We start from the raw sequence: 22,171 nt of genomic DNA, 5'->3' as shown, positions 1-22,171 counted from the left end.
GAGAGGGAATCAGAGAGATTAGGGATCTGATGGTGTTGGGAAGGATTCTCTAAGAGAAGTCCGTGAGAGATGTTACTCAAGGATGGCAGCTGCTGAGCCAAAGCCAAGGCCTTGCAGAGAGTGGAGGCCCCGAGAGGACCTCAGGATCTGTAGATTTTCTTATTTTGAGACAGGGTCTTGCTGAGTAGTACAGGTTGGAGATTTTCCTGCCTCAGTCTTCCTTGTTGGTATGCACCTCTAGGCTGCCTTAAGATGTAGTAGGGTTTGTTGTTATTGGTATTTTGGTTTGTTTGTTTGTTTGAGATAGGGTCTCATGTAGCCCAAGCTAGCTTAGAACTAGGTATATAAGACTAAGGACGACCTTGAACTTTTGATCCTGCTGCCTCTTCCTCTGGAATGCTGGGATTGCAGGCAGATGCTACCATACCGCGTTTAGAAGGTCCCGGGATAGAACACGCGGTTCCTGTATGTTTCATGGAAGCACTCTACCCACTGAAAGCTACATCCTCCAGCTCAGGCGTCTGCTTTCTGTATGTGTCAGGGGCACCTGGAGAAATGGAGACCCAGAGGAGGGTCTGAAGATATCAAGTGAGAAGACCGAGGCTCATGGTTTCCTGCGAGCGTCAGATCTGAGTGTGGCTGAGGAGTCTGAGCTCTTGAAAGATGCCCAAGGAGATGCACATAAAGAGCCTCTCAGAAAGAAGAGAAGGAAACTGAGTAAGGGACAACGGTGGGGAGCTGCACAGGACTACAGTCTGCAGAGCCAGCCTCCGGGGTCGGAGAGACACCCCCCCCCCACCTCCCCTCTCCACAGTATCACCTCCTCCCATCCCACTCCACCCCCGCCCGGGATTGTAGCGCAGGCGCGAAGCAAACTCGCTCTGCTCTGCTCTGCTCCAGCTCCGACAGCTTCTGTTGGCTCCGGAGACGCAGGTCCAGAGGTGAGCTCAGACCCCTGCGGCCCAACCCCCGCCCGGCTGGCTCCCCTACCCTTAGCGCCCCTGCCCACCTCTGGCATCCCCAGTATGATTGTGTCCTGTCAGAGCTGGCACATCTGCTCCCTATGCTCTGGCTTTGGGAAGTGAAGTGCTACAGAGTCCCTTGGCACTGAGGGCCTCGACACCCCAGGGCTTATAGACAAGGCAGAGGCTTCACAGAATGAGTTCACCCGCCCCTTTCTAACAACTCATTTCTATTTCTCTGTGCCTCAGTTTCCTTTCAGGGAAAGTACGCAGTTTATTTCGTCAGAGATGGTCAGGTCAGAGAGTGTGGCTGATGTTTTTGACTCCTCTAGCCATCGCACAAGGAGGGCTTTCCTTCCTGCTGCGCTGGAGTGAGCGGACTTAAGGACAGATTTTGTGCGTCCTGTGGCCCACAGGTTTGTCTCCTTCGAGACAAGTCCCTAGCATTAAAGTCTCTTTTCCTGGACCACGCAGCTTCTTCCTCTTCCAGCTCTTTTCCCATTAAACGTCTCCCTTTGCAGGTCAGGAACACACTCCTGGATGTTTCCATGGCAACCCCGCGGGCTCCTCAGCATCCTGTCGCTCCCTGTCCTCTTCCCATCCTCCACTCCCAGACCTGCTTCAGACCACCCTAAGATGGGAGGAGGCGGGGCCAGGCAGAGGGGACGCACAGTCAAGGTCACCTTCCTTCATCATCTGCTGGATGAACAGACCCTTTGCATTTGGAGGCAGGGCGAGCAAGAATTACAGGGGAGGGGCTGACTCTGGCCCTTTGTCCCTGTATCCCTCCCCGCCCCTTCTGGGCCTCTATTTGACGCTCTGGTTGTGGCGTCTTCAGGCCTCGTTCATTTTCCTCACTAGCGCACTCCCAAACAGGGCCTCTGAGATCTCTGCTCTGGCCGCATCGCTGCCCCCACCTTCTCTTGCAGTCCTGTTATCTGGCCCTCATTTTAGGTCACTGCTGTGCCTTGGCCTCTACCATTTATCATTCTCTAGGCTGTTTGTTGTTGTTGTTGTTGTTGTTGTTTTATTCCTCCTATTTTTCTTCCTTCCCTTGAATTGTGGGGCGAGTGGACAGTCACGATCCCGTCAGCACTCCCGTGCCTATGTGTGCCTCGTGTGTGTGTGTGTGTGTGTGTGTGTATGTATCTACGCAGGGATTCTGGTGTCTCGCTGATTGAAGGACAGAAGGCTCCATCAGAACAAGTCCACTGGTTTTATTTTGGTTGAAGCTGCACGTGGCGCTGAGGGAGATGGGAATGAAGCAGCAGAAAGAGCCACGTTTTTCCCCCCAGTACCTCGATGGACACAGGTCCCTTCCATCCCCAAGATCTCAGAGTCTCCTTTTGTGGGTTCCTAAATGGTCTTCCTGGAAATCTAGTAGTCAAAAGGACCAAGAGCCCTTAATCCTGAACTCACAATTCCTTGGGACTTGTGTATAGGGGAAATCTGCCTCAGGCTTTTAGGACTATACAGTGTGAAGACTCCCACCCAACTGCACGAGTATCGTCTATGAAAGTTACCCCGAGAAATGGTTCTAAAAGGACAGAAGTTTTGAGGGGGAACATAAGGATCTCTCACTGTAAACATGGGAGCCCCAAAAGTTGAGGAAGGAAATAAAAACAAAAACAAAGAATAGTAATTGGAGTTGTCAAGATGGCTCATGGGGGTAAGGACACATGCTGCTGCCAAACTGATGGCTGGGGGATTCACTTGGTCAAAGGGGAGAGGTGACTCTGAAACACTTCCTTTCACTTCTACACGGGTTTGCCCGCACATATGTGTACATCACACGGGTAGTAAGTAAATTGGAAGAAGACAATGCCATAAAAATTACAGAAGATCATTGAGTGAAACAGCTGTCATCGTTAGCCCTATTTCCCAGACAAGGTCGTTATTAGTTCTATTTCACCAACAAGGGAAGCCCGAGAGGTCAGGACCCAATCTAAAGTCACATCAAAGACGCTGTGGGCCCTGGGACTCAGTCCGACAGTGAGGCTCCAGAGCCACATTCCAGATGCCAGATGGTCCTCAGAGAAAACACTCAGGCGGACAGACAGCTACGGGGGGGGGGGGGGGTGTTAAGCGGAAAACTCCTGGCTCGTGCACGAACTTAAGGAAGGATGCTGAAAGGGTAGGTGGCCTGTGAGGGCGAGGTGACAGAGAGGTGGAGAGGGGACCTCACTCAGGGATGAAAGGCAACTCTACTGACCTCCCTCTGTTGCTGTGCCCACAGGGATCCGTGATGAGCTGCAGTCGCCCCTGTGTCTGTAGTCATGGCACCAGTGTGGAGGAAAGTACATGGTATGGGTTTGACTTCTATCCTAATCTCTTCTACAATGACTGGCTGGGCACCACCACTCTCCCCTATAACCCAGAGAGAATCCCCATTCGGTATATCAACCGACCCTGGCCCTCACTGTGTTGGAAGGTAAGGACAAAGGGATGGCACCTGTGGCTTTGGGGAGAAGGTGGCGTTGGACTGAGGCCAGATCATGGCTATAAGAGAGATGCTAGGGTGGCCAGGAGTCTTCATGTTCAAGGGCCAAAAGTACGGTGTGAATAGGTTCCGACAACAGAGACCGGAGGTTGGATGCCTTCTGGCAGAGGTGGATCCAGCCAAGGGCTAATAAGTTTACCAGCTTCTTCTGAAGTCTTCAAGCGAGCTCCTTGTGTTATCAATTCACACAGCCCAGCTTCTCGGTGCTACAGTGCTGACTCATGGCCCTTTAAAAAAAAATGATTAAAACATCATTATGTATTAAACTCCCAGCATGCACATGGTGGCTCACGAGCAGTCGAAACTCTAGTGGCAGGGAACCCAATGCCCTCCTTGGTCTCCACAGGCACTAGGCATGCGTGTGCTGCAGTTGTAACTGCAAGCAAAACACTCATACACATGAAATAAACACACTGAAAAATCTTTTAAAAGCACGATCACGGGAGTGTGTTCATGTGTGTGTAACGGTTTTTAAATGTTATTTAATAATAACTACTAGTTATTAATATGACCAGGCCAGCCCCCACCCACCCAATAATTGAGGCAAAGTCCTAAGGACTTAATTTAATCAGTTGTAGCACAATTACTGGGCAAATTATCCCTAGTCTATTCTTCTGTATGCTAGACTGTTTAATTCTCCAGCTATGCTCCCTAGGTACTGCTGTTTGAGTCTCACCAGAGTTATTTCTGTTCCAGCAGTCTGTCCTCAGGGGGCGTGTTCACTTGGCCACATTTTCCTGGCCCATCCCATCTAATGGAGACCCCCTGTTCCTCTCTTCTTTCTCCCTCTCCCTCCTTCTCTCTCCTCCTTCTCTCCTCATGGTCCCTGAAACCCCACCCACCTCTATTCTCCCCAGTAATTGGCTGTAGCCACTTATATTTAATCTACGGCTTTAAATTGGGGAGCAAGGTTTGTGCAACAAAAGTGGTATGTGTGAGAATTCTGTCATCTGGGAGCAACCAGATCTTGGGGTACAAAATTTAGCATTTGAATACATAGCAGCACCATAGCAATCTCCAACATGTGTATGCATTTGTATGTACATGCAACAGATGTGTATATACAGGTATATACAACAGAGAGAGAGAGAGAGAGTTAGTTCTGCCTAAAGTACTCTGACCAGGAAGTCTTCTCGGATAATCCCAGGTCAGAGGGCAACTCTACAGAGTCACGTCACTCTCTCTACTTCCTGTGAGTTCTAGGTCATCAATGAAGCAACCCAGGGTCTGAATCCCAGCATGGCATAAACTTGAGTGTATTGGTGACACTTTGATCCTAGCCCTAGGAAGTTAGACGCAGGGGGACCAGAGTTTTAAGGTCGTATTTGGCTATATAGCAAATTTGAGGCAGCCTGAGCTACATCTGTTTAGAAAGAAAGATCAACCTAAAAATGCCAGAAATTAACTGACTTCCGGGAGGCATAATAAAACTGTGGTCTACACTTTGGAAAGCCGAGGAGGAGGGATCATGAGTTCAAGACCAGCCTGGAATAGAAATAGTGTGTTGTAGGCCAGCCTGAGCAACTGAGTGAGACCCCCCGCCTTGAAATACATCAATTAATTAATAAGTTAATAAGTGAATAAATGAAATTAAATCGAGAAGGAATGAAAGCATTTTGTTCCTAGAAGTCTGACTCTCTTTGGGCCATTTGCCAACGCTGTGCTAATTATCACGGCTTTGGAGGGGAAACACAGCTGCCGGATGTGGAGTTCATCTCACCTACATCTCACTGTGGTTTCCCACTGTGGGTACCATTGGCAGGCAGAAGAGACATGTGAGAAACACACAACTGATGCTCATAACAGCCTGAGGTGTCAATCAGTAGTCCCTTTGTATACTTCTTCACTAAATACTGTAGAGAAACTGAAGCCAAGGGTCCCTCCGTCTGCTTTCAAGGGGCTCCGCTCTAATGGTGAGGCAAGGTGCTAACTCGTGTGTGTGGGGGGCGGGGGGATAAATGTGTGTATGTTATGAGGGATTGCACTGAAACATCCTAAATAAGCTTCCAACATTTGCCTGGGATAACCTTAAACTCACTCTGTAGCCCAGGTTGGCCTTCCACTGGCCATTATTCTATTTCAGTCTCCTGATAGCTGAGATTACAAACGCCACCAGACATAGCTAACATCTTTTTTTTTTCTTCCTAAGACAGGGTTTCTCTGTATAGCCCTAGCTGTCCTGGAACTCACTCTGTAGACCAGGCTGACCTTGAACTCACAGAGATCCACCAACCTCTGCCTCCCAAGTGCTGGGACTAAACGTGTGTGCCACCATTCCCGGCCTCTTTTAAAATTTTTGTTTACTTATTATTGTATCTCTGTGTGAATGATGAGTGTACATGGGCATGTGTGCCAGGGTTAGAGGGCAACTCTGTGGAGTTGCTTCTACCTTTACATGGCTGACTGGGCTCGAACTTGGGCTGTCGGGCTTGCTCAGCAAGTGCCTTGTCCTACTGAGACATCTTGTTTGTCCTCTTTTTTTTTGAAACATGTGTACATGTTTGATTGTACATGTGTATACATGCTTGGGAAGGTAGGTGTTGTGTGTGCTGTGTGTGCACATGGGGAGGTAGGTGTGATATCTTCCACTATTTTTCTTCACGTTACCTTTTGAGACAGTCTTTCACTGAATTCGTCTAGTCAGTGAGCTCTGGAGGTCTCCACCCTTGTGGCACTAGAATTATAGACATATGTTGCCTGGCTTTTTAAGGCAAGATTTCACTGTATACAATAGCCCCAGCTGGCCTAGAACTCACAGAAAACAGCCAGCCTCTGGGATTACAGTCATGTTCTTTCTACCATGCCCTGACCCAAACCTAGCTTTTTTTTATATGGGTGCTGGGAATCAAAACTCGGATACTTGTGTTTCCATGGAAAGCACTTAACCCCTGAGCCATCCCCCAACCTCCCACTTTAAGAACTCTCATGTATGGTCCACTTCATTGTTCAACTAGTACTTAGCACTGCATCGAGCACAAGACACCCAGTGAGTCAAAACATGTCCCGTCTTTGTTCTCATAGGGTTCAGTCCAGTAAAATAGGCAGCCATCACTCACCTAAAAACTAAAATCCATGGCCAAATCTGTTCAGAGGTGGCTGCACTAAAGGGTCACTCGGCTCTGGGCTTTGTAAAGAGAAATGACACCTGCCCGAGCCCAAGTCTCCGGGAAGGTGCCTTAGAGGAACGGTTCGAGATGAGATTTGAGGATGTATGAGCATCAACCTAGGAAAGAGACAGAGGCTGAAAAGGATCATGGGGTCAGATGGTACCCAAGGAGGAGTGCCAAACAGAGCTGGGATATAGCTCAGTCAGTAAAGTGCTTGCCCTCCATTCAATCCCAGTACCCACATAAAAATGCCAGGTAGAGCTGGATATGGAGGTACATGCCTTTAATCCCAGCACTTAAGAGGCAGCTGGAACTTGGTGAGTTGGAGGTCAGCCTGGGCTGTATAGCAGTTCCAGGACAGCCAGACCTACGTAGAGAAGTCATGTCTCAAAATCAATAAATACAATAGTGAAAAGAGACACAGAGACAGGAGGATCTCTGGGGCTTACTGGCCACTCAGTTCCGGGTCCTGGTGAGAGATCCTGTTTCTGAGAAACACCAGAGGTTGACCCCTTGCTACTATATGTCCTATATACACTCCCCTTCATACAACACACACATACACACTCAATAATAATAATAATAATAATAATAATAATAATAATAATAATAATAATAATAATAATAGAGCCTAGATAACAATGGACAGAACTCAAGGTTAGCTTTGGAAACCATTGCTAGGGTGGGTATGGTGATTCATGCCTGTAATTCCTATACTTAGGAGGCAAGCTTTCAAGGCCATCGAGGGCTACATAGAAAGTTCCAGGCTATCCCCAGTAGCAGAGCACGACTGCCCTCAAACTAAAATTCAAAAAGGGCTGAAGGTGTAGCTCCATAGTAGAGTGTTTGCCCCTTCCATGTGCAAAACCCTGGGTTCTCCTCCCATCTCTATCAATTAAGTCCCAGAGGGATGTTCTGTGAGGCCCATTTCATGATCTTATGACCCCCGGCCACAGTTGAGCCTGAATCCTTGCCGATCCGTCTGCTTCTCCTCAGGTCACCGTGGCCGTGGCCTCTCTGTTTCTCCTGCTGGGTGTGGCAGCCTTGACCACTGGCTATGCAGTGCCCCCCAAACTAGAGCTTGTTAATGAAAGTAAGTTCTCATCGATGGAGGATCCAGTAGCCGACTACAACCAAGCCCTCATGACCTGCCGTGTGGTAGGAGCGACGCTGTGCGGAGTAGCGGGGATCATGCTGGCTGTCTGCCTCTTCTTGATCGCCTCTGGTTGGATGTTCCAGGACATCAAGGCAGAGCCCCTCGTCACTGAAACTGACAGCCCCGTGGAAGTATTCAGGGATGAGCCTGAGAAGCTGTCCCCGGCCTTCCATGAGACCAGTAGTCAGTCGCCGTTCTTGACCCCGCCCAGCCCTTTTGGGCAGCAGTCTGTGCAGACCAGCCAGCCCCAGCGGGACTTGTAAGTCTGCAGGCTGGAGAAGTCAGACCCTTCCCGCCTGGCACTCCTTGCTTTCATCACCTTGACTTCTTCCTCTCAGTAGTGCCAATCTCTCTAGGACCCTTATAGCTCCCCACTCCCCCCAAATCAAGTCCCATGCTCCAATCTCACCCCTGTCCAGGATAGGAGCAAACTCAACCAAGAACTGCTCATTCAGACTCGTGAAACGACCCAGAGAGGGCTCAGAAACGGCCCAGGAAGGCCCAGGGCCTTCCTGGCGTGATTGACGATCTGAGTTTTATCTCTCACACCTACAAGGTGGAAGAGGAGAACTGGCTCCCCACAGTTGTCCCCTGACCCTCACCCCTAACCCCCAATCACAAAGAAAGGTAATAAAAATATAAATTCCAAGGATTAGGAAAAGTGGAATGTTTTTGCCCCTCAAAGTCCACCCCCTAGACAGCAATGCCCTCTGGACTTGATCCTGAGCCTAATAAACCTGTGTGCACTCCTTTAGGTCCCAGCACTTTCTTCCTATGGGTGGTCCAGACAAAAGTATGTCCTCCTGTAGGACGCTAGAGGGCGCTCTAGGACAGCGTCGGATCCTGTCTCTGGCAACCCCTTGCAAGCCCACGGGGCTTCCTGGGTGGGAGGAAGAGGGTTCAGGCACTTCCCACCACCTTTGTGCCCCCTCTGGTTGTACTTTCCAGGTCCCTGCTTCTCACCTCCTCCATCTTGCTTCGCCTTTCAATAAACAGTTGATGCATACCACCAGCGTGGCTTCCTTTTGAAGTTCTCAACCTGTGGGTCGCGACCCCCAGGGTCCTCCTAAGACCATCAGAAAACGCAGATATTTACATTACGATTCATAACAATAGTAAAATTACGAAGTAGTAACAAAAATAATTTTTTCGTTGGGGTCACCACATATGAAGAGCTGTATTAAAAGGGTCACTGCGGCATAGGAAAGTTGAGAGCCACTGTTGTAGATCATTGGAACATGGGGGATGGGAGAGAGAAATGGTTCCTAGCTGAGACCTACTATATGCTTAAGTCCTTTATTCTCATTTGCTCCCTAGGACAATCATTTAAGAAAAAAAAAAAAAAAAAGACTATTAAGTAGTAGTGGTTCAAGCCTTTAATCCCAGTTCTAAGGAGAAAGAGGCAGGTGGATCTCTGTGAGTTTGAAGCCAGCCTGGTCTACTTAGAGTTCAAAGACAGCCAGAGCTACATAGAGAATCTCTGTAATGGGGGGTGGAGGGAGGTTATTGATGGTCAGATTATTAATGGAGGCAGATCACTGATGGTCAGAGATAAGAAGTCAGATGTCCAAGGCTTCTTCTAACAGCTTTATTGGCTCGTTGCTCCAGGATAGCGCTTCCTCCCTGCTGCCCTTGGGTGGGAAGGATATCAATGACTCATCCCTGAGAGGAATGTGGAGAGGAGGGGTTAGAAGCCAGTGGGGACTCCTTTGCAGGACCCTAAGAACCTGGCATGCAAGCAGGCGCCTGGGAGCTTACCACTGAGGAGTTGGCGCAGGAAAGCTGTACAAGCTCAAGGGTAGTGTGGGCTGTCTAGCAAGAAACACACACATGCAGGTGCACAAGCGCACGCACAAACACATGCACGCACATACACACACACACACACACGCGCGCACACACATCCATGCACACACACATGTACACACATGCATACACACACATGCACATGCACACACGTGCATGCACACACACACACACACACACACACACACACAGGGACCACCCATTCTGCAGGACATGAGTAAAGCCAAGCCCACTCTCCATGCTTTACAGACAAGAGTTTCATGTCTCCAACACAAGCCAGGGTGGTAGGAAAAGCTGTCATTCCCAAACCTGGCTCCTAACCCCTAGGCCTGTGTTTTCAACTGCATTACTTACCGAGTGAACTTCCTGTCAGCCACCCAGGCTGTCCCACTGTTCCACGCAAGCCAGCGCAGCCGCTCTGCTGCCTCCATGATGGCGTCTAAGTTTCAGTTGCTCTGTCAAGCCTTGAGCACTTTCTTTGCTCATTCCTCAAACCCAGCACAAGTCAACCTTGGACACAGATCCTGTCCCCAGCCCTGTCCTGGGTCAAGCTAGCTCCCTGATCTAGGCTATCACCATCTCTCTTCCACTTGGGTAGAGCATCAGCATCTCCCTGGTATCTGGAGCCCACTTTCCCATGCACATCGTACTTCCTGGCTCTAATTTCTGCACTAGAGCTGGACAGGCACTTAGGTCAAGCTCCACCAAGCTCAGGGTCTGCTCCTAAGTAGCTTGGTGAAGCCCAGAGTTTCCCTGAAGCTTACAAGGCTTCATCCCACTGATGGCACTGTGCTTGCCTTCCTTTGTGACCTTGACCCTGCGACCAGTCAAACCAGTCCTCTGCGCCTCCAGCACTAGTGCAGCTCCAGCCTCCCAGGTTTTGGTTAGCTGTTCCAGCTGCAGCCTGCCCCTCCTCAGTGGTCAGTTCCCTGACTTCCTTCAAGACTGCTCAAAAAAGACCAGGGTGTGGTGCGTGCGTAGGAAGACTCTGTCTCAAAAAATAGAAAAGACTGCTCATAAATCACCCTATCAGTGTACAGTTTATTTAAAAATCGTGTACCCCATTTTTCTGCTCTCTGTATACCTTGGGTTTTGGTTTTGCTTTTTCATAGCACTGATCACCTTTCTTTCTTCTCTTCTCTTCTCTTCTCTTTTTTCTTTTCTTTTCTTTTCTTTCCTTTCTTTTTTCTTTTCTTTTCTCTTCTTTTCTTTTCTTTCCTTCTTCTTTTTAAATTTTGATACAAAGTCTCACTATGTAGATCTGGCTGTCCTGGAACTCACTCTGTAGACCAAGCTGGCCTCAACTCAGAGATCCACCTACCTCTGCCTCCTGAGTGTTGGGATTAAAGGCAAGCGCCATTGTGCCTGGATATTGATCATCTTTCAATACACTGCTTCTTATATCATTGTTTACTACCTGTCTACTTTGTTGATGTAAGCTCCGTAGGCTCAAGGACCGGTACCTACAGATGCCTCCCACAGTGCCTGACTCTCAGAAGCTCAGTAAGTATATAATGAACAAAGCAGTCCGTAGTACCTGAGAGGCCGAGGCAGGCAGAGTGTCTGAAACTACCTAGAGGTCTCAGCACTTGCCACCCTAAAAACCCACCGGTCTGAGTTTTATAGTAATGGGTTTTTTCTGTTGGTGAAATAAGCCAATTCAAACAAAATTAAAAATATAAAACAGGTTCATTTGGGGTCAGCTCTTGGGCAGGTTCACTGGTCTCAGAGAACGGTCCCAGCAAAATCACCATGCAGACAGGAAGACATGGGTGGGGGGGGGCGGGGGGAAGAGGGGGTGGAGCCCACACAGAGACAAGAAGTGCAAGGAGAGTGTATGAGAGAAGAGACAGAGCTCATGACCAAAATATCTGGATTATATAGGGAAAAGCCTTTGGGGGAGGGGAAGTCCAGCTCTTACATTGCAAAGTTCAGGGTAGAGAGTATCCTATAAGGGTCCATGATTCTCCAAAGAATGATACCCAGGACTCAATTAGTATGTAAACTGCAAAGAGTGTTTTATTCTGTAGAAGTCCAGCACACTCAGGTTCCCCCATTACCAAGAAAGATGGCCAAGTGAGCTCGCAGGCCAGATTAAAAGCACATTAAGGGATTCCGGGGTAGGTGACCTTCATCTTACTCCATCTCTAGGGACATTCCATTACTGGGGCGTGGGGGCTGGAAACTTGCAGGGGAGGTCTGGAAACTGTAGCTGAGGAAGTCTGGAAACTGCTGCTGACCCATTGTCCTTGCCTCAGGCCAGTTGGTGGGGCAGCTTTGAGGCCTGGACTTGAAGCCAGTCATGGACTCAGCCTAGCCTTCTCAGTGGCAGCCATACTAGGTAACAGGTAGGAACCGAGGGACACTGGGAGAACCTAGAGGCCAGGTCTGCTCAGCTGCTTGTCCTGCTCTGAAGTCCATCATAGAGATTTGGTCACTGAAGCTTAAAGACCTTCAAGCTACCGGTTCAAAGACACTCAGCTCGTGAGTGGCAGACAGGGCACTCTGAGCCACAGACCAAGCCACGCTACAGTGTCTCTCAGCTTGAAGGTCCCAAGCTGGGAACACAACCCGAGAAGCAGCCAGTGTGTCCATCTCTTGCTGCTAGATGGGAAGGCGAGCATGTGCTAGTGAGAGACCAAATCTTTTAAATTCAGACTTCATTTTAGAAAACTTGAACTCAGGTAAACTAACAGGCTTGTACCTAGCATTAGTTTTCAAATTATTCCCCTAACAAAACCCGAGCCTGGCTCCAGTTTCTAGGCTAATCCCAACAAATTCAGCATTTCCAAGTTAATTCTCAACAAGCTTGACAACCGTCAATGCAGAGGGAAGCAGAAACGAAGCTTATTGTTTGACTCTTGGCACCAGATTATGCTAAAGGCCATAGCAGCTCTCTGATTAGATGCTTGCCAGGCTAGAAATACTCAGCCCCTTCTTGCTGCTTTCTATAAAGCCTTACCCCACAGATATTCAGGGTTCCTCCCCACCAAAACTGTCCTGCAGTTGGTGATGGGCTGAGGGGCCCGAGCTAGCTTGAATAAAGACCCTGTTGTGATTTGCATTGGATAGCTCCTGTCCATTTTGGGGTGGGGGTGGGGGGGTCACTAAGACTTCCCTGGCAGTACATTAACAGAGCATTTTCCCAGACAAGTTAGGAATCCACTGTATTTTTTGGAATTTAATTTTTTTTAAAAGATGTATTTATTTTATGTATTTGAATACACTATTGCTGTCCTCAGACACACCAAAAGAGGGCATCAGATCACATTACAGATGTTTGTGAGCCACCATGTGGTTGTTGGGAATTAAACTCAGGACCTCTGGAAGAACAGTCAGTGCTCTGAACCACTGAACCATCTCTCCGGCCCTCGAATGTTTTATTAAAAATGTATTAATTAAGAATTGGGGTCAGTGGTTGTGCACGCCTTTAACACCAGTACTTGAGAGGCAGAGGCAGAAGGATCTCTGTGAGTTTAAGGCCAACCTGGTCTACAGAGAAAGTTCCAGGACAGTCAGGGCTACACAGAGAAATCCTGTCTCAAACAAACAAAATAAATAAATAAGAGCACATCTTTAATTTAAATTTAATTAAATGATAATTAATAAAATTTAATTAATTTAAATAAATAGAGTGTTGACTCTAGAGAAACAGAGGCAGGGTCTTTGTTTGAGACCAGCCTGGTCTACAAGGTGAGTTCCTGTTCAGCCAGGGCTACATGGTTACATACAAGATCTTGTCTGCAAACGGGGAACAAAGTCTGGGGAGAAGATCAGTTGGTGAATTGTGGACGCCAGTGTAATTCCCTAAGCCACTCGCACCCCAGAAACCAGGCATGATACTTGCTGTGTGTCTGTCTGTGCACCACGTGCATGCAGTGCCAGTGATGGCCAGAAGAGGGCGTCGAACACCCATTCCCCGCCCTCACCTCTGCCACTCTCAGCCTGTAGCCCAGACTGTCCTGAATCTCTCTATGTACAGCCAAGAATGACCTTGAACTTCTTCTGATCTTCCTCCGTCCTAGGTGCTACAATTCCAGTACTACATTGTAACTGTTCCCTTCTAACCCCACAACTCCTCCTCCCCTCCCCCTCTCTCCCACCCGGTCTCTCCCTCCTTCCTTCCATCCCTTTCCTTCCTTAGGCAGCGTTTCATTCAGCCAGGCTGGCTTCTAAATTGATAAGCTCCTCATTCTTTTGCCTTAGCCTGCCGAGTGCTGAGGTTACTGGCACGTGCCACTCTACTCAGCTTGTGAAACGTGGAAGCCCTGACCTTGAACTAAACTGCTGTTTGTAGATCATTCCTCACAACCGACAACACAAGGCTTTGTGCCAGGAGCTCCTGGAGAGGGGCAGCTAATAGACACGAGGCAGAGTGATACAGGTCGCCCCCTGGTGTTCCTGAGGTGAAATCGCAGCTGCTCCGAAGGCTCTCCTACCTGGGAGGGAAGGTCTTTGTCCCTCAGGGAGTCTCTCCCTCCCAGAGAGGCCAGCCAGAATAGAGAAGTGGGTTTTGTTTTATGTTCTTTCTCTCTCTCTCTCTCTCTCTCTCTCTCTCTCTCTCTCTCTCTCTCTCTCTCTCTCTCTCTCTCTCTCTCTCTCTCTCTCTCTCAAAAAAAAAAAAAACATTTACCCCGACCTCAATTCAGGTATTCACACTTGAACCTTGCTCTGCCTATTTAAAGCAGTAGCCAGAGCTCTGAACCAACACACCATCGTCAAGCTGCCCCCTCCCACCAACGCTGTAAATCCAGGGGACTAAACTATTTCAGAGAAACACCTTTAACTCATCCCCAGCCAGAATAGAGAGGTTCATTTCTGGGAACATGACTGGGGCAGGGAGCCAAGGAGCAAGAAAGTCAAGCTGACAGAAGTAGAGAAGATGTTGGGGGAAGGTTAGGGGGTGTTCCAACAGCCAGAGAGACAGAAACGAGCAACAACCTGTTCTAGACTTTTCTCCCAACCCTTCTATCTAGGGCCTGTGAGATAAGCCGGGGTTAGATGCTGTGTGACCCTAGGGCATGTCTTAACCTCTCTGAACCTCATGTTTTGCTTTTGTTTTGTTTTCATTATTTATTTATTTATTTATTTATTTATTTATTATATGTGTGTACACTGTGGCTGTCTTCAGACACTCCAGAAGAGGGCATCAGATTTTTGTTATGGATGGTTGTGAGCCACCATGTGGTTGCTGGGATTTGAACTCAGGGCCTTTGGAAGAGCAGTCGGTGCTCTTAACCCCTGAGCCATCTCATCAGCCCTGTTTTCATTTTTTAATTAAAATCTTATTTTATTTTATGAGTGTGGAGGGGGGCAGCATATACCACATGTGCATGGGTGCCCACAGAAGTCAGAAGAGAGTGTTGGATCCCTGGAGCTGGAAATGTTCTATATCTGACACAGGTGCTGGGAACGGCACTTGGGTCCTCTGGAAGAGGTCAGCCATCAATGTCTTCACCACTGAGCCATACAGCAGGGTGTGGTGGCGCACGCCTTTAATCCCAGCACTCAGGAAGCAGAGGCAGGTGGATTTCTGAGTTTGAGGCAGCCTGGGCTACAAAGTGAGTTCCAGGACAGCCAGGGCTACACAGAGAAACCCTATCTCGAAAAAAAAAAAAAAAAAAAAAAAAAAAAGGCTCCTGCCTGGCTGGGTGCACAACCTTTTTGCTGTTGATTTTATTAGTTTTGTCTCTAAAAGATAGACAACAACCCTGAATCCTTGAGATTGTTTGTAAACCTGTTGAGTCTGACACCTGAACCAATAAATGTAAGCTATGATGGAAAGCGAAAGCCAAGCCACACAGACTAGAAGTAGATATGACACAGACAGAAACCTGTCCTCCAGGGACTCACAGTCTAGAGGGATGTCCTGTTCTGCCAACAGGACAATGGACCAGGCAATGACCAGGGTAAACATTGTAAGGGGTGATACAGTGTCATATCACAGGGGACAAACAGGGAGATTCAGAAAGCACATGGGCTGGGGAATATAGCTACTTGGTAGAATGCTTACCTAGCGAACATAGAGCCTTGGGTTGAATCCCAGTACTCCATAGGCAAGGTGAGGCTCGTGTCTGTAATTCCAGCACTTGAGCGGTAGAAGCAGGAGGATCAGAAATTCAAGGTCATTCCTGGATACATAGTGAGTTCAAGACCAACCTGGCATTTGGAGAGAGAGAGAGAGAGAGAGAGAGAGAGAGAGAGAGAGAGAGAGAGAGAGAGAGAGAGAAATCTGTGAGAATTGTGAGTTTGGAGCCAATCATGGCTACATAGTGACATTCTGTCTTAGAAATAACCAATAATAGTGACACATCTAGCACCTGACTGGGTTAGGTTTTGTCCTCAGAAAACTCTAGAGGTTTTTGGGTTTTGCACACCTATAGATCTGAAGGTGGTGATCACTGTCTCCAGCTCACAGAAAGTGGAGCATACTATATGTGCATACAAGCATCCAGCCCGAGATTGATCCGCTAGTGGGCTTGAAACCATGCAAGTCCAGAATGCTCCATGCCTGCAGCACCTACAGTACAGAAACTCGCCAACCTGCCATGGGTGAGGATCATGCCCTCAAATGCCACCCTGTCCAGACCCACAGACAGAGGCAGCGTACCTGTCTATTTCAATGAACATCCTCTCCTGCCCCTGACGCATGCTCAGAGAACCTCCGAGTATCACTGTGGAACGGTGTGCATTGTTGGAGGTGAACAGTAGCTCCATTCGAACTCCCAGACACATGTGGATGGATGGAAATCAGACATAAGTTCAGGAAGCATGTTACATCCCAGGATGCTCTTTGGTGTGCACTCACATGTGTGTCAAGTATTAGGAGGAGGTCTGAGATCCACTGACAGACCCCCTGTGCATTTAGTCTTTCTCTGCTACTGTTTTATTTTTCGTCTGTTTCCTAGTAGCTACATTGACTGAGCACTTACTGTATGAAAGTGAAGCGGCTTGGCCAATGCCACCCAGTCGGCAAATGATTGGGAACTGGAGCCCTGGTCCTATCCGCAGTCTCTACTGCTTCGCCCGTGTACCTGAGTGAACAGGTGTGTTGTGGTTGGGTTTCCGTACTGACATTCCCCGTGGCCTTGGATCTCACATGTTCCTGTGAGCCCATGTTCACAGGTGTACTCCACGGTCACTCGTGGTGATAGGACCAGCGCCTCTAGTTCCTCTCATGTGTCAGGCAGGGTTGTTGTTAGCAGAGCTGGGAGTTTCCTGTCCCAGCCTCACCAAAGCCAAGCTCTGGGCTGCAGGCCACCAGGGACCCGGTGAGGGAGGAACACAGGATTTCATAAGCATCCGATCTGGGACACGTGCTCGGGGCCGAGAGAGGCAAAAGAGAAAAACAGGATGTCCTTTGGGGTGAACACCTGGGCAGGGGCCAGACCTGATCTGGTTTGGCAGGGGAGGAGCTGCCAGGCATGGCATCTGATTGTGTATACACCAAGAGGGTGTGTGAGTGCAAGTGGAGGAGGGGTTTACAGGGAGGGAGCACTTCACTGACCCAGGAAGGCAGGCCAGTGGGAAGGGCCAGAGGAAAGAATAGGGGAAGGCAGGGATTTATCTCTTTTCACGAGTCTTTCTTGTTGCTGCTGTTGTTTTAAGAGATGAGGTCATCCTTCTATTGCCAGGGCTGATCTGGAGCCTGGCAATCCTGCCTCACCGTCTCAGAGGCTGGAAATATAAGTGTGAGGGTTACCCCACTAGGTAGCCATTTTAGAGATCATAAGTGATCAAGTATTATAGTACATCCTTTAACTTAACCCAGCACTCTGGAGATGGAGGCTGATAGATCTCTATGAGTTCAAAGCCAGTCTGGTTTACACAGTGAGTTCCAGGACAGTCAGGCTACAATAGTGAAACCCTGTCTCAAAACACACACACACACACACACACACACACACACACACACACACACACACACACACACACACGGCTATCTGAAGTGGCTCCGGATGGCTGCTGTGGGTTCTTGGTGTACAATATCCACCTGACCCTGCCCACTTCCTGGCGACTAAGAGGACTCCTGGAACATGGAATGACCCAAGCCCTTTGACCTTGCTGTGTCTTATCTGGAGGAGCAGGTGGGGTGTGTGTGTGTGCACGTGTGCCTGCACACAGCTGTCTGCCACTGCATATGCCCCTAGACCACAGTCCGGGCATCTCTCTCCCAGGCTTCCACTTCTGCCCCGCCCAGCAGCAACTAGGCCTGGTGCATGTGAGGCCCAGCACCCACACAAAACTTCTTCAGCTACAGGGTAAAGGTCTCCTCAGAGTAGACTCCAGGACTCCTCCCAGCTCAGAGATCCCTGATCCTGTCAGCATGGACTTCTCTACCAGGAGACTCAGACATAGGAGAAACACACATAGCCAGAGGCTACTCTTCTGGCCTATGTACATGAGTTGTTCCTAGGTATATTCCCAAATTTCTTTATTTTTTATTTTTTATTTTCTTCTTTTTCAATTTATTTATTTATTTTAAATATTTATTCATTTACTTTATGCATGTGAGTACACTGTAGCTGCACAGATGGCTGTGTGTGAGCCCTCATGTGGTTTCTGGGAATCAAACTTTCAGGACCTCTGCTCGCTCCAGTCTGTCCCTGCTCACTCTGGCCCAAAGATTTATTTATTACTATACGCTGTACCTGCCCCAGGATGCACCAGAAGAAGGCGCCAGATCTCATCTCTGCTCCAGTCTGTCCCTGCTCACTCTGGCCCAAAGATTTATTTATTACTATACGCTGTACCTGCCCCAGGATGCACCAGAAGAGGGCGCCAGATCTCATCACTGGTGGTTGTGGGCCACCATGTGGTTGCTGGGACCAGAACTCAAGACCTTCAGAAGAGCAGTCAGTGCTCTTACCTGCTGAGCCATCTCACCAGCCCCTAGTCCCAAATTTCTAAGCATTGACAAAGCCCTCAATGGTTCAGACAGATGTGCAAATGAGACAGTGGTCCCTCTGTCCACAGGTACTATGCTAAGTACTTTCAGTCTGTACAAAAACTCTAATGCAACCCAGGCTGGCCTCACTGTGATGCCAAGGATAACCTTACATTCCCGACCCTTCTCCCTCTACCTCCCAAGGACTGGGATTACAGTCCTATGACATCACACCTTGATGTGTGTTCATAACTTTGTGCTTCGGAAGCACAATGACCAACAGGTTGGTCTTAATTTTGTCATTCTCTGAGCCCCAGACACTTTTGGTTTTGTTGTTTTGTTGTTGTTGCTGCTGCTGTTGTTTTGAGACAGGGTTTCTTTGTGTAGCCCTGTCTTGGAACTAGCTCTGTAGACCAGGCTGACCTTGAACTCAGAGATCTGCTTGCCTCTGCCTCCCAAGTGCTGAAATTAAAGGAGTGCGCTACTACTGCCAGACAGGCTTTTGTTTGTTTGTTTGTTGTTGTTTAAAGATTCATTTATCAGCCGGGCGTGGTGGCGCACGCCTTTAATCACAGACCTCGGGAGGCAGAGGCAGGTGGATTTCTGAGTTTGAGGCCAGCCTGGTCTATACACGAAAGAAAGAAAGAAAGAAAGAAAGAAAGAAAGAAAGAAAGAAGGGAGGGAGGGAGGGAGGGAGGGAGGGAGGGAGGGAGGGAGGGAGGGAGGGAGGGAGGGAGGGAGAGAGAGAGAGAGAGAAAAAAATTAAAAAAAGAAAAAGCCGGGCGTGGTGGCGCATACCTTTAATCCCAGCACTCCACTCGGGAGGCAGAGGCAGGTGGATTTCTGAGTTCAAGGCAGGCCAAACAAAGGTCTACAAAGCAAGTTCCAGGACAGCCAGGGCTATACAGAGAAACCCTGTCTCGAAAAACCAAAAAAAAAAAATTTAACTTGCTGACCCCTACAGAAATTCTCCAAGCTTGCTGTAACTATAATAACACTCCTAAACTTGGGTCTCTCACTCTGACCCAAATGATGGGGACAGTGAGTGACCTTGCTCAAGAGCTCATAATAAAGACCCTTTTGTATTTACATTGGAATTGGCTCCTCGGTTGTCTTTGGGGTACCTGCACCTTGGGCAAAACAGTACTCACAGGAAACAGCCTGCAGTCTCTTCCCTGCTGCAGTGCCCTGCTCCACTCACATCTGCGTCTCCACATTCCTACAGAGCACACCACACTTGTACTTCCCCAGGAATTGCCATGTGATGTTGTCTCCAGATAGATAACAGTGACAGTCACTAGGGCTTATGTAGTGACAAGAAACCATGAGGAATTATGGGATTGTCAGTATCCACCAGGCACTGCATTCAGCAGTTTCTGGCCCAAACCTTCACTGGACAGACACCTGCAGGTCCCAGGCCTGCGTGAGGCTTCAGAGAATCTTTGAGCGCAGAAGGGACAGACAATATTACATGTAACACCTAAGAGACAGCAGGTCAAACCATGGCAAGTCCTCTGAGTGGGAGACAGAAGGGATGGGGAAGGTATATACTTTGGATGTGAGTCTGGGAGGAAGAAATGACTGGAAAGACAGGACCATGGGACAAAGGCTCTGAGGCAGAGAGAGCTGGGCAGGTTCAAGGGCAAGAGCAAGGCTGTGAAGCAAGTCTAGAGAGTTGGCTAGACATGAAATGACTCATTAGGGGTCAGCTCCTTGATCACTGACCCAGCTGAACAGCAGGGGTCTTAACACTCAGAGGCTTGGGCTGGTGAGATGGCTCAGCAGTTAAGAGCACCGACTGCTCTTTCCTAAGGTCCTGAGTTCAAGTCCCAGCAACCACATGGTGGCTCACAGCCATCTGTAATGAGATCTGATTCCCTCTTCTGGAGTGTTTGAAGACAGCTACAGTGTACTTACATATAATAAATAAATAAATATTTAAAAAAAAAAAAAACACTCGGAGGCTAAGGGGCTGGTCCAGCATCACACAGATAATTCTAGAGGCTAGACTTACCATGGAGACACCCATTTCTGCCAGACACACCAGTATTCACATATTGATTCTGCTCCACAGCTAAGAACGTAGATAGAATGCCTCAGAGTCTGTTTTCTTCCCTGGTGTCTTGTGATTTTGTGATTCAGACAGAAGGGCAGGGTATCTACCCAGCCCAGACTTCTGGAACCCCAGGGCCAAAGAAAATTACAGAAAGAGGGACTGGTTTCCTATGGAGGAGAGGGATCAGTGTATGGGGGTGGGGGGTGGAGTGCAAGGGCTGGGTGGGGTGGGTGACAATGTGGAGGTATGAGAGGCCGTGGACATGTATGGAAAAAGAAACTGTAGGCCACAACCCCTTCCTCACTACGCAGCGCCTCCTCCCAACAAGTGTGCCCCAGTCACCAACATGGTCCCTGCACATTTGCCTTCAGGCTGGTAGACTACAGAAAGTTTCACTCACCCACTGGAACCAGAGAAAGCTCCTAAAAAGCCACACAAAGATACTTCCATTTTTCCAACTTGGCAGAGATCAGAAGTTTGGAGAACTGCCTCTGCTGTGGAAATAGTGAGGAAGCAGGCAGAGGGGGTTGGGGACCAGCCCCATGGAGGGAGCCCAGTGAAAGTACAAATGCACTTTGACTTAGAGATGCCCTGTAGTCGGCTCCAAGGGTTTCTGCACAGCACCTGCTTGAACACCAGCCTTGCTTGTACAACAGAAGCCTGGACATCCTGTCACAGGGGAGGGCAAGTATCTGCATCCCTACTGGGGCATCCATAACTTGCAAGGACTCACAGGAGGACAGGAGGGTCCCTTTGAACGGCTAGCCTGTCCTCCTCAAGACATCTGGTTAAACCAGAAGGAATCTGATGTGGTGGTGCACACCTGGAACCCAAGGCTGCTCAAGGACAGCCTTGGCTACATCCTGTATTCAAGAACAACCTGGGCAACATGCGACACATGTCTCAAAACCCTAAAAGAGGCTGGAAAGATGGCTCAGAGCCCTGGGTTCCTGAAGGCCCCGGTTCAATTCACAGCACCCACATGGCAGTTCACGACTGTTTCTAACTCCAGTTCTAGGGAATCCTTCTCATGCAATGGCCAACTAAGAGACCCCGCTGCTTCCTCTGCACAGGTTCCAGCGTCCATGGACGTTCACACCTCCACACTGTCACGTGTTATGAGGATTGAGCTCTGGAACTCACTCGGTAGACCAGGCTGGCCTTGAACTCAGAAATCCGTCTGCCTCTGCCTCCCAAGTGCTGGGATTAAAGGCGTGCGCCACCACGCCCGACAGAAGCGAGGGTTTTACCAACTGAGCCATCTCCCATCTCTCCCTTCTCGCCATTAAACCCTATTTATTTATTATTTTAAGTCCTGTGGATGTGTGAGTCTGTGTGGGGGCTGTGCATGTGAGTGTGGGTGCCTGTAGATGCCAGAGAGATCAAATCTAGAGCTGGAGCTATAAGCAATTATGAGTTGCTCGATGATATGGGTTCTGGAGACTCCACTGCTAGAGAATAAAACACTCTCAACTGCTGGGCCATGTCTACAGCCCCCTTCTTGTCCTTAATTCATTCACTCTAACTAGACTGAGCACTGACTGTACATGAGACTCAGTTCCCCTACTTCTTGCTGTCACATCTGCTCCTGTTTTCCAAGTGCTGGGACTAAAGACCTGCTTTAAAGACTAGAATCTTCTCTGGGCAGTGGAAGTATTTTCTTGACCAGGTTATTTGAAGTGGGGAGACCAACCCTA

General features: G+C 48.7%; 1 protein-coding gene and 1 long non-coding RNA gene across 7 annotated transcripts in view; one reads left to right on the top strand and one right to left on the bottom strand.

Annotated features, from left to right (window-relative positions):
- Positions 1 to 863: 863 nt before the first annotated feature.
- Nrsn2 (neurensin 2) lies at positions 864 to 8,734 on the top strand. 6 transcript variants are annotated; one of them, XM_006499311.1, is made up of 4 exons: positions 864 to 941; positions 1,484 to 1,640; positions 3,199 to 3,393; positions 7,566 to 8,734. In XM_006499311.1, exons 2-4 carry the CDS (start codon positions 1,503 to 1,505, stop codon positions 7,986 to 7,988), a joined length of 756 nt encoding a protein of 251 aa, XP_006499374.1. In that variant the 5' UTR covers positions 864 to 941; positions 1,484 to 1,502; the 3' UTR covers positions 7,989 to 8,734. The 6 variants fall into 6 exon arrangements, with proteins under 6 accessions (XP_006499374.1, NP_001357679.1, NP_001357678.1 ...); NM_001370750.1 differs by lacking the exon at positions 1,484 to 1,640 and having other exon boundaries at positions 884 to 941; positions 7,566 to 7,727; positions 7,809 to 8,734; XM_006499312.4 differs by lacking the exon at positions 864 to 941 and adding an exon at positions 1,006 to 1,378.
- Positions 2,167 to 22,171, bottom strand: part of Gm14164 (predicted gene 14164) — a 29,654-nt gene continuing 9,649 nt past the window's right edge. Inside the window, exons 2-5 of the long non-coding RNA NR_033505.1 lie at positions 15,545 to 15,690; positions 8,689 to 8,791; positions 6,519 to 6,685; positions 2,167 to 3,689 (exon numbers count right to left, since the gene is read on the bottom strand). This is a non-coding gene — a long non-coding RNA (predicted gene 14164). The remainder of the gene's footprint in view (positions 3,690 to 6,518; positions 6,686 to 8,688; positions 8,792 to 15,544; positions 15,691 to 22,171) is intronic.

This window comes from Mus musculus, chromosome 2 (genome assembly GCF_000001635.26).
Source record: "Mus musculus strain C57BL/6J chromosome 2, GRCm38.p6 C57BL/6J".
Lineage (NCBI taxonomy): Eukaryota > Metazoa > Chordata > Mammalia > Rodentia > Muridae > Mus > Mus musculus.
This window is presented reverse-complemented; position numbering and strand designations above follow the sequence as displayed.

Excerpts from the sequence above, each read along its gene's own strand:
- Nrsn2 (XM_006499311.1), top strand. The coding sequence starts at position 1,503 with ATGTTTCCATGGCAACCCCGCGGGCTCCTCAGCATCCTGTCGCTCCCT. Across the intron at positions 1,641-3,198 it reads AGAGGGGACGCACAGTCAAG|GGATCCGTGATGAGCTGCAG; the intron begins GTCACCTTCCTT and ends CTGTGCCCACAG. Across the intron at positions 3,394-7,565 it reads GGCCCTCACTGTGTTGGAAG|GTCACCGTGGCCGTGGCCTC; the intron begins GTAAGGACAAAG and ends GCTTCTCCTCAG.